Here is a 12,110-nt window from a genome sequence, read left to right on the forward strand (position 1 = left end):
GGCTCCCCAGTGTGGGCTGGTGCTGCTGCTTCCCATGGTATATGGCTCCCCAGTATGGGCTGGTGCTGCTGCTTCCCATGGTATATGGCTCCCCAGTATGGGCTGGTGCTGCTGTTTCCCATGGTATATGGCTCCCCAGTGTGGGCTGGTGCTGCTGCTTCCCATGGTATATGGCTCCCCAGTGTGGGCTGTTGCTGCTCTAACCCACCTACCCCCACCAACACCCCCAAGGCTGAAGAACCTAACGATCTGCAAGTCAATGGCATCTCATAACCGGTAGCCATTTCTTATGACCAGCTTCTTGCTCACCGCAAGCAGGTTGGTGTCTTTGCATTCTTGAATTGCCTCCTTTGTAGTCCTGCTACCACCCCTCCCCTTATCCACCAAACCCTTGCACCTCTCCTTCAACCAATTTGCATGCACTATGCCAAACATCCAAGTCATTCTATCTTCCCCAAATCTATGCTTCACCCTCACCTCTATTCTTTCATCCTCCTGTCCTGTTGCACGTGGGATCAACTTCCTGATTCTGTCATCTCATGTCATACTCGCCAAGCCTTCAAATCTGCTCCCGACCACCATCTCTTGGAATGATTTTCCTTGTCCTCTTGGTTCCCCTTTGCCCCACTTTCTGTTGACCCTTTACCCTCTGTTCTGTAATTTCATGAGTCGAGCCAACTTTTTAAAACATGATTGCAGTATTTGTCAATTCATACTTGTTCAGAAAATACGTTCATCTTTCTTGTTAACATTATCATAATGAGATGCAGTCTCTATAACTGGCTTCCTGATATTCGCTGTAATCTACAGCTTGTTTGCCATTGATCACATTGCTTAACTGGCCATTTAAATATAATCCCTTTTTGGCATCCTCTACCTGGCCATATCCTTTCTTAGCACTCCTTATTCACAATTGAGCCTGGTGTTCACTTTATGGTTAATAACGCTGACGTAAGATGTTAGGGTCTTGAGTTTGAGCCCCTGTCTTGCTGTAAAATAACAATAGGTGGGTTGACTCGGCCTGTCATCCTTCCGAGATCAGCTAAATGAGTACCAGCTTACTGGGCACTGCATCAGCGGCACAGACACGCTCTCAGCAATGATGCAACCAGCAGCCACGGGCTGCACATAAAATGAGAATAATTTCGCAATTGCGTGCATGACTTTTGTACACTGCGATGGAATGCGCTTCTCGACTGCATGAGGGGCTCTTGTGTTGCAATGAAGGGCACGGCAATGAGAAATACACCCATTACACATTGTTGCTGATAAGTTCAAAGCTTTGAGTCTTTACTCTCCTGTCAAGAAGCCTAGGATAAGGTTCTCCACCTCTCTATTTTATTTTCCTTTCTTTCATCATTTGTTTTATACCTTCTCTTTCTTGTCTTACAGCATCAACCATCTTAAGTCCTCTGGGTCCAACGATTGTCGAACCTTCTCTTTTTATGATTTTTTTTGAATTCCAAGACATCTGGCATCTCTGCTCAGTTGACCCCTTATTTTCCAACCTGCAAACTCCTCCCCCCCCCCCCCCCCCCCACTTCATTTTCGTCTTGTCTCGCTCTTCTGCCAAGGCCTTTGAGATGCTGGTAGACATCACATCTGCTTGTGAGATTTTCTCCTTCCCCAAGGTGCAGATGGATGTCGGCCTTGCTTGTGCTTTTTTTTTTCTTCTTTTTTTTCTTCATTGTTAATATTTGAAGGCCTGGTGTTGGCTTAGCGGTTAAGGTACCGGCTTGGGATCCTAGGATCCTGGGTTCGAATCCCGGTCGATCGCTGAATTAATGACAGGGGGATTGACTCAGCCTGTCATCCTTCCGAGGTCGGCAAATCGAGTACCAGTTCACTGGTAATTCCCTGTGTGTCGCAAAAGGCGACTAACAGGGTTGGCGGCAGGAATGAAGGGCATCCGGCCATAAAACATTGCTTCAAAAAGGGGACCACGGTGCCCGAAAAAGGCCAACCCCTGCTCTGCGGGGAAAAATGGCCTCTAAAGGTGGTTCTATTGTTAATATTTGAGCCGATTCTATGAGGATTGATGGCTGTATACAAAAGTTTATAGATGGCTGTATACAAAAGTTTATAGATGGCTGTATACAAAAGTTTATATAGACACGAATTTCAATCAGCAGAGTGGTTTCAGTAGCGAAAATGAATGAACTGTTTTTCAGGATGCTGAGGGTCAGCAGTGCAGCCAGCAAGCCAATGTACCAGACCACAACCCGTACCACTATCAAAACAAATGATTGTGAGGTGAATATCCACTTACTTGACAATTTTTGACAATTTCAGCTTTGTAAGTATTGCAGAGTTTTTAATGAGCATTTTTCCAAGGGTTGTTCAAATATGACGTGGAATTTTGTTAATATTTATAGACCAAAATGCCAATCGTAACTCGTTAAATTCTTCGTGAATATTTATGTACAGGGTGTCCAATAAAACAATACACAGTTTAAATACCTCTAACTTTTTTGCTTTTAGTCGTATTATCGAATAACAATTCAAAAAGTTTTATGATAAGGCAATTTGGGTAAAAATTGGCAATTTAAAATCTGTTTAACTTTTTATTGCACGCACTGTGTATTACATTAACATCATTGACGTTGCTTTTCAAGGTATTCTCCTGATTTTCACATCAACGTATCCTGTTGGAATGGAAGATTTTTGTTCGCCTTTAGTGTAAACATTCTTGATCATTTACGTAGCCATTGCAAGCGTTTCATTCTTTTTTTTGTATACAAGACCAAGGCTCGTGAAAGAGCAAACATTAATCACACAAAAAGTCAAACCGACACATAAAACACAAAATAAGGGGAGCTATAGACAAGATGGGGAGAGAGGGGGAAGGACACAAACACAACATTTCAGAGCAGGGACATCAAGAGAACTGTGGGAGGGAGAGGGCTTGGGGGGAGGTGGGAGAGGTATAAAACATATGGACACTGCAAGGACTTCCAGGAAAGAAGTTGTAATTTCTAAAAAAAAGTGTATCTGGGGTGAATTAGCGGGGGTAGAAAAGATCAAGGTTTTGGATGGGAGAAGATAAGAGGTGGTGGTGAACAGCTGTTTTAAAGACCTGCAGGGAGGAGTGGGATTGAAGGGATGGGGGAGTTTGTTCCAGAGGCGGGAGAAAAGAGGAATGAAAGAGTGAAGGTGAGCAGAGAGCCTAGATTTTGGCAGTTTAACCATAAGAGGGTTGCTGGCAGTTCTTCTGTGACCTGTAGGAATATTTGGGGGACAGAGCACAGAGAGAGCTGGGGGGGCAAGGCCGGAGAGGAGTCGGTAGAAGACATAAAGACCACCAACCTGCCTGCGGCGAGTGAGTGAAAGGCCCTCGGAGTTAGCTTCATCGCGGGAGATTCCAATAATTCTGAAAGCTTTGGTTTCAACAGTGTGAAGCCGATCTAGGTGTCAGGCAGGAGCACCAACAGTATTCCATTGAGCTGCGGATGAAAGTCTTGTATGTGGTGAGGAGCTCAGGTGTGTCAAGGAAGGACTTCGCATGACGGAGGATGCCCAGTCACCGACTGGGCATCCTCCGGCGATTCTTAATACGTTGTAGCTTCATTTGTGAAAATGGTCTTGCCTCAAAAGCGCTCTTTATTATAGATGTCTCTCTTTTTATATGCCACTTTATATTATGCCTCTTTTATATTTTTATTATTAAAAAAAAAAATTAAAAGTTTTTTTTTTTGTATTAATTTTTTTTTTTTCATATTTTATATCTTTCATGTTTTTTCTTTTTTTATGCCTATTATAAATCTCTATATTATTATAGATGCTGCATAGCCATTTGTCTGTAAATGTCCACATGCTTGATGTTGTGTTTAACTAGGATGTTCATAATTATTTTGCTGTTCCACTCTCTTTGTTAAATAATTTGCATCCGTCTTCATTTTCAGTACTTATATACACAAAGAATTAAGTTAAGCACCCCTACACAACGAATTAAGGTAAGCACCCCCTAATATATATTCTTTGTGTATATGTATACATTGGCATATATTCTAAGGTATGTGAGATCAAATAATGATTGGTATGACATTAGCAATTATCCATTGATGAAATTGAGTGATCAAAGTGAAAAAAAGTGATTGGTTGAGTCAGTGATCCGATCACGTGGGTCCTACACACGTTATTGACGCAAAGATCGCTAGAGGTCTTCTCAGAACAATGACTGTACGTTAGAAAACATAAACGTCATCCACACTGTCCGTGATGGACCTGTAGCTCCATACTTAAATTGAGGTGAAAATATGCCTAAAATTCCCAAAAAATTTCACCTTAAATTATTCAGAATAAAATATTGAAAACGGCATGATTGTTATGTTTTTATGTGACCATAATATCACTTCTCCAGAAAATATAGCAATATCATGGGTATATTACACTGTTTTGACGACAACAAACTTGTAATGTGCGAGGTTGTAAAAAAACGGGGGGGGTGCTTAACTTAATTCTTTGTGTATATTAAAGCAGGAAACGCAAGATCATTTGTGGTATTTGTTTCCAACATGATAACAGAAATTCTCTCAATAATTATTAATCAACATACATTACTCTTGACTCATATATTATACATATATTAAACAGTCTACATGATGTATATGTCCACGATGTAAACAGTCCACCCTCGTATTACATGGTAGATTGCCTTTTGGTCAAAACAATATTCGTAACCGTTTTATTTTGTTGTTGGTTTGTTTGCTTTTTGTTTTACAGTCGGCATGTGGGAAAATCTGAAGTCTTCATGAAGTTTCAACTTTGAAAACCGTTTCTCATTGTTACTTTTCTCTCTTCTCTTGCCTTTGCAGTGCAGTCCATGCCCGCCTCCCCCCTCTTCTTCCACGCTGCTTTTAGCCTCGCATGTCCTTGTGACTAAATTATCATGCTTTTCGTTGTAGCAGTGCTGGAAATGCCACGGAAGGGCAACGTTGTGCCTTGTGCTTTGACGCTGAAGTATATAGTCCATCTTGGTGTGTTCTAAACGTGAAATGCAAGGCACTTGGATTTGATAACAAATCGAGTCGGATTGTATATACAAAGCAGATGTTACATTGAGAACTCCTTGGAAAAGCCATATGGTGGGTGTCTTGTAAACTAACCACCCACTACAGGCCAGCTGTTTTTCCTGCGCAACTCAGAAGGATGAATTTGAGTGAGAACTGGTTCTCTCTTTGTTTTTTTGTTTTTTTAAAGAGCAAAAGTATCGGGTTCTTTGCCAAAGTAGTGAGTTTTAACTTGTCTTGGACGTTCCTTTGCCAATGCTGAAGGGTTGTGAATAATTCCAAGCATTTTGTTTTTCTAATTTTTTTCTTTTTTTTTTTTAGATTTAAGATTATTTTATGACATTTGATTTTACATTTTGCAAACGGTTTTTCGTGGATTGCGTCAAAATACTAGCTAGATAAGAATAGATATTAGGAGTGCTTAACGTTTTGGAGTTGGGCTAAGGACCTAACCACTCATTTTGAGGTTTTATTTCTTGCGTGATGATTTAAAGCTTTTTTTTAAGTTGAGAAGAATAGTTTCTTTGCAAATCTTTATATGGGACCTTTAAAATGCTCGCTGTGTTTTTTATGCAGGGACAAAAGCGTGCGAGCTCACATTGAGTTTTAAACAGCACAAAGCCAACACATCAAAATTCACCTTTTTGGTTTAATCTGTCCTTATCCAGAATTTTAATTGAGCAAGACTCGTGCCGAGAACAGGAAACAGCTCTTTAGTAAGCATCCAAAATCACAAATTGCCCACTGGCTGTGTGACAGCTCGAGTGTTTTATCCCGAAAGTAGATAAAATGTAATGTGTAAATTGGCTGAATGGTGGAATACTAAGATTCTTTACAAGAAAGAAACAACCATTTCATTTTGCAATCAATTTTTTAAAATCTTTTTAGTACATTTTGGCTATTTCGTACATAATTATGTAAACCATATTGAGTCTTTGTGTAGATTTGTAAATTTTCATTGTCAAAGAAAATCACACTACGTAGTCTTTGGAATATCATCAGGTGAGATTTCTTCTTCTCTGAGCTTTATCTGTGCTCTGCCAAGGATGTGCAGGATTCCTGGCAGGAGAGCATTATGGACAAAGAGCACTTACTCCTGCTGTTTGTGACACGCGTGTCTGCCGAGTGCAGCCAAAGATTACGACAGCACTTTTACGTGCGTAAAGCTTTAATCTTCTTGCTGACATTTTACACTTTTACCTTTGGTGGGACCACATTGTGCTGTTATCAGTGGGGCAGAGGATATTTCTTCTTCTTTTTTTTCCTGTTAAGTGGGAGGGTGAATGTTCTTTTCACTATAGTATTTTTTCCAGTTGTCAGACTATGAACTCTTTATGTGCACAGAAATGGTTACAGAACATGATTTAGACACAGGATGCCATCACAGGCTGTAACATAATATAGAACATTGCAGTTTGGATAACCCGGCACCAGCATTCTGTCACACCCAGTCACATGGATCCACTCTCTTAGGTGCATATTTCACCACTTTGTGTGCCCTAAATGAAAACATGTCACCCTAGCGATCTTGATAATGTTAACATTTAGCTACGGCTCTTCCTCAATTCTCACCCAAGGCAAACCTACCTCACTGGGAGGGCATGCCAGCCCATTTCACAGCTACACACGTTCACAGGTCCAGTGCCTAGATCTATGGATGGTTTGAGGCATTGATATTGAAGTTTCATATTTCTTGAAGGAGCATTCTTCTTCCTTTTTTTTCTATCGGTTGCTTGAGGGTGGGAAAGTGGAAGAAGTTAAAAAGTGGGGAAAGGTGATATTCCCTTTTAAGTCAGGCTGCAAATAGAGGTTTTTGCACAAGGGCTTTGTCGACAAAAGATGGGCTCCAAGAGGATTGGGAGAGTTGAGCAAGTGTAAAGTTCAACAGAACCTTGATTTTTGTACGTCAGATGTTGGCCCCGCATGTATATTTATTAAGATCGCAGAAATCTGCTTCCTATTTGTTTCCTGCTCACAGAGCACCCCCTGTTGGCAGCACAAAGCTCCGGAGGCTAAGAGCAATGTTCTGTCCTGCAGTTCCTTGAAATAAAAATGAACTCCTTTCCTGATTTGCACACTTTTTGTACTTTTTGAAGTACCGGTATTCTTGCTTTCAATTTTGATTTATTAACCTGATAGCTGTACCAACGGTTATTGTCGATTGTAAAGGGCAGGTGGTTGCATTACGTATCCAGTATTTGTCAGAAAAAACGTATTCGTTGTTGGATGTGAAAGATCCCAAGGTGTCTTTCATGAAAGGTAAGCGAGGAATCGCTGGCTCCATGAACAAATTACAAATTCCTGCCACCTTCAGTTGAACGGCAGGCCTGGCTAATCATTTCGTGATAGACAGGCCAAACACTCTTCCTGGTCGACCCCAATTGAAGGTGGGTATAAATGCAGCCCTTATTTTGCTTCTTTGATTTGGATTTGATTTTGCTTTTTGTGAACCGGAAGCTACATTTTCTTTGTGCCTTGAAAAAAAAGTTGTGGTACTTGAAGATTTTTAGACCAACAGGAAAGTGTAAATGTGGTAGTGCATTTATATTTGAGCTTTCCAGCATGCGTTTGATTCCCAACCCGAATATAATTAGGGATTGGTGCCTCACAAGCATGGCATGGCATCGCAGAGTGTGCAGGGCTGACAAGATGGCCTAGAGATACGCACACTCGCCTCAAAGCTGTCGACCCTGGGTTTGAATCCCGACCCAGCTACCAGCAGTCATCCCGATGTTTCACGGGCAGGGTGATTCATCGATGTGTTGTTGGATGTGTCCCTCGGATGGATGTTATACGGGTGTCCCATCTGCAAGCATTCGTTGGTAGACGTTAAAGATCCCATGGTCTCCTTCGCGAACAGTTGGCCAGCTATCGCCGGCACAATGAACAGATTACAAATTCCTGCCCTAACCAGAAGAGAGCAATGCATCAGTGGCACAGCCACACCTTCAGTGATTGATTCCACACCGCAACCTTGTCCTGCATATTAACAAAGAGAAGAGCAATGTGTGCAGTCCCTTCAATGGACGTTAAGCCGAGTATCCCATCTGCTAGCGTTGGTGAATTTTAAAGACCCCATGCTTTCTTTCACCAAGAGTAGGTGAGTTATCACTGACACCCTAAACATTCTTTTTTGTATTCATAGTCGAGGCTTTTGGAAGCTAGTACACTGAATGGATCAGGATGTAACAGCCAAACTTGCACTTGATAGAGCACATACCTCCACCACGCTGAACAGTTTACGTTTTGATTCCCACTGATAGGGAATAACCAGACCTCAAAAATGTAAACGGATTGTTCTTGTCACCTACCCAACCTGTCCACCAAGTTTCGTCCGAATCCGTCCACAACTTTTTGAGAGGAGATGGGATTATTCTGTGCATGAGAGAGAGAGCAGGATTCTGTGGCAGAATTCCCAGGCTGAGTTAACATCAGGGGCAGTAGATATGGGAGACCAGTCCTGAAGAGAGATGGCTGCTTGCAGTTCCTGCCAATCTGCCAGAGTGAAATGCCAGGCTCGGCAGCATTGAGGCAGCTCTCTGAGAATAGCCAGGGAAATGTAGACTTCCACAAGTATATATTCAGATGAACCAATTGGAGGAAGAGCAGGCGACATTTGCCGGAAAGTTAGTCACAATGCCCGGAAGGGAGGATTTTGCGATTGGGTAAATCCGGGTGGGAAAGTTCACAGATTGAGTCAGTCTCATAGAATCACAGAAATCCTTTGCTGAAGTGCTATGGCTGGTGAGACAGATTTGCAAGTTTCTGCTAAAATATATTACAGGCTCCTACTAAAATTACCTTCAGTGGAATGTCAGTTCTGGCCATATCCTGTTTTTGGATGATTTGGGCCAAACGCCTTCTGCAACCGACCCCTCAAGATAGAAAAATGCATGTTTATTACATTTCTAATTAATAAATACACAAAAAGTGTGCGTTTAACCGAAATAAACATCCTCGCTGCCTTTTGCCTGCCGCAACCTGTCCTGATGGATTGGGGACTTCGCTTGCTGCAGAGAGCAATATTTAGATTTTCGTGTTGCGGTCGTCAAAGTCGGTGATCGACTGAAATCTGCTGCGGTGATTTACTAGAAACACCCACTCCTTAAGGGAGTGGCAAGGGATTGTTTTTTTTTTGTTTGTTTTTTTTTGTTTTTTTCCTTCCTGCATAAGTTGTACAACTTCGAGGAGTTTGATTTATCCTTCCGTGATAACATCCAGTTTTAAAGATAGCCTGGTGTTGGCTTAGTGGTTAGGGTGCCGGCTTGGGATCCTTGGATAATGGGTTCGAGTCCCGGTCGATCGCTAAATTAACACCAGGGGGGTTGACTCAGCCTGTCATCCTTCCGAGGTCGGCAAATTGAGTACCAGCTTGCTGGGATGAATGATCCCGGTGTGTACCCCGGTTTAGAATAGGTACACCGTATCCCTGCGCATCGTAAGAGGCGACTAAGGGTTGACGCCAGGAAGGGCATCCGGCCATAAAAACATTGCCTCAAACAGGGAACCATGATTGTCATGGGGCCCGCAAGGCTAACCCCTGCTCTAGCGGGGAAAATGGCCTTAAAGCGATCATTCATTCATTCATCCAGTTTTAAAGGTATTTTGTCCAGCGGTTTATTCTATAAAGGTTTTCATGCAGAGATTGTTCAATCTTCTCTTCTTATACATAATAATATTGTTACGGATACGGAGGACGGCTCTCCCGTTAGCAAGGGGTGATTAGCCTCTTGTCCTGTTAAGCTGGCCGTCTCCCCGTTCCTGGTACTTGTAACGCTATCCCACGGGATGGAACGGATCAGGGTTATGGGCCCAGGGTTTATCCCGAATACCTTTATCCGTCCCTCCGCAGACTAGGGAGACAAGTACCGCTCGAACCCCGGTTTGGATGGTCTAGTTAGTTGCCGAGCGGTTTTTAGCAACCCGACGTTCGAGCCATTAGCATTACCAAAGACTAACCCGATTCTCAAACGTTGGCCGAGTCGCGCCACGTGCACTCAATATGGAAACCTCTAAAGCGACCGAAAGAGCATGAAGAAGTAAAAACAAAGTAGGGAATAACAAGATTTATTACTATTTATACACACTAAGCAGAAAGGAAAAGAAAGATGATTTATAAGGCAATTGAAGGAGCAGGAGACATAGTGCAATGATTAGCTTATATATGGCAGTCTTAATTAATACCCCAAGACAACATGAAAGACGGACAAACGGGCACACTTACACGGGGGAATTGATGGCAGGAATCACTGGAGGGAGGAGAAGGTCCAAGCCGATGGCAGGGCAGGAAAGGTCCGGGCAATTCCACACCGTCGAGGTCCACGTTCCGTGCTCGAAGCGAACAGCAGCTGGCAGCTCCGCGTCTCCACAGCCGGCAATAGGGCCTAGAGGGTCTCGGCGTATTGCTCAGTATCGGCACCCCCTCATGTCTCGTTCTCTCTTGGCTGCTTTAGCTGGATCGTGCATCTGCCGCACCTCTCTCTCACTCTTCCTCGGACCTCAATCTTCTCCAAAAAGCTCATCTGCTCATCTCCTTGGGGAGCGACAGCGTCCCGCGGCGGGTTATATAGGCCCCGTCCTTCACCTTTTGCGAACCTCCCCCAAGCGTTCTCTCTCCGCCCTCTCAAGCCAAACCCCTCGTTCTGGGTTGGATGAGCGGGGCCGACTTACTCCTCCCCTCTATGACGAGGTGGAGACCCGCCTTTCTTCTTCGTCGTTACCTCGTGCGTAATGGAGTCAAATGCAGCAAAGTGGACGGCAGATGAAAATGCAGCAAAGTGCCTAAAGAGTCAATTGCAGCAAAGTGGCAAACCTGGCGCTTGGAAGCTGCCATGGGGCGTCGGAGGGCCTACTCTTATTTAATTCGGTGCAATGAAGAGTCAAACTAGTGGGAAACACATCCTTAACCTACAGGGAATAAGGGACTAACTATTTAAAAGGATATATGGTGTCCTGTGTGTAGGTTTATGAAATTAACTAAGAGGACGAGCTTCGACCTTTCTTTACATTACGAGGGTCAGTTACACACAACAAAACCATACTTCTCACATTCGTTACACTTTTTTTTTTTTCTTTTTTTTTTTTTTGTATACAAGATCGAGGCTCGTGAAAGAGCAAACATTAATCACACAAAAAGACAAACCGACACACAAAACACAAAAAACAAGGGGAGCGGCAGACAAGATGGGGAGAGAGGGGGAAGGACACAAAAGAGAGGGGGAAGAAGGGGAAGGACACAAGCACAACATTTGAGAGCAGGGACATCGGGAGGACTTGGGGGGAGGTGGGAGAGGATTAAAACATATGAACACTGCAAGGACTCTGGGGTGAATTACCGGGGGTAGAAAAGATCAAGGTTTTCGATGGGGGAAGATAAGAGATGGTGGTGAACAGCTGTTTTAAAGACCTGGAGGGAGGAGTGGGATTGAAGGGAGTGGGGGAGTTTGTTCCAGAGGCGGGAGAAAAGGGGAATGAAAGAGTGAAGGTGAGCAGAGAGCCTAGACTTTGGCAGTTTAACCATAAGAGGGTTGCAGGCAGATCTTGTGCGACCTGAAGGAATATTGGGGGGACAGAGCACAGAGAGAGCTGGGGGAGCAAGGCCGCAGAGGAGTCGGTAGAAGACAGAAAGACCACCAACCTGCCTGCGGTGAGTGAGTGAAAGGCCCTCGGCGTTGACAACATCGCAGGAGATTCCAATGATTCTGAAAGCTTTGGCCTCAACAGCGTGAAGCCGAGCAAGGTGTGAGGCAGGAGCACCAGCCCAGAGGGGGGAACAGTATTCCATTGAGCTGCGGATGAAAGCCTTGTATGTGGTGAGGAGCTCAGGTGTGCCAAGGAAGGACTTCGCACGACGGAGGATGCCCAGTCGGCGACTGGCTTTGGAGGCCAGCTTGGAAATGTGGTTTTCCCAAGAAAGATCATGGCAGATAGTGAGACCCAAAAGCTTGAGCGACAGAACTTCTTGGAGAGGATTGTTGAGAAAGTAGATGGGAGGGTTGTCCAGTCGGTCCTTTCGAAGAGACATTGTAAGAGTGTGAGATTTGTCAGGATTGAAAGACATGTTCTACTTGTTTGACCAGTCTGTGATTTTGTCCAGGTCTG

The 12,110-nt window shown here is 43.7% G+C and overlaps 1 protein-coding gene across 5 annotated transcripts in view; it reads left to right on the forward strand.

Annotated features, from left to right (window-relative positions):
- The window catches only part of LOC137410963 (RNA-binding motif, single-stranded-interacting protein 1), a 125,975-nt gene extending 118,897 nt beyond the window's left edge, over positions 1–7,078 (forward strand). For 2 of the 5 annotated variants that reach the window (XM_078768924.1, XM_078768927.1), the window contains 2 exons: positions 2,172–2,253; positions 4,723–7,078. In XM_078768924.1, coding sequence (XP_078625050.1) covers positions 2,172–2,246 — 75 coding nt within the window. In that variant the 3' untranslated portion in view covers positions 2,247–2,253; positions 4,723–7,078. The remainder of the gene's footprint in view (positions 1–2,171; positions 2,254–4,722) is intronic. The other 3 variants (XM_078768925.1, XM_078768928.1, XM_078768930.1) reach the window with 2 other exon arrangements.
- The last annotated feature ends 5,032 nt before the right edge of the window (positions 7,079–12,110 follow it).

The sequence above is a fragment of the Myxine glutinosa genome, unplaced genomic scaffold (assembly GCF_964187855.1).
Source record: "Myxine glutinosa unplaced genomic scaffold, kmMyxGlut1.1 SCAFFOLD_712, whole genome shotgun sequence".
Taxonomy (NCBI): Eukaryota; Metazoa; Chordata; class Myxini; order Myxiniformes; family Myxinidae; genus Myxine; species Myxine glutinosa.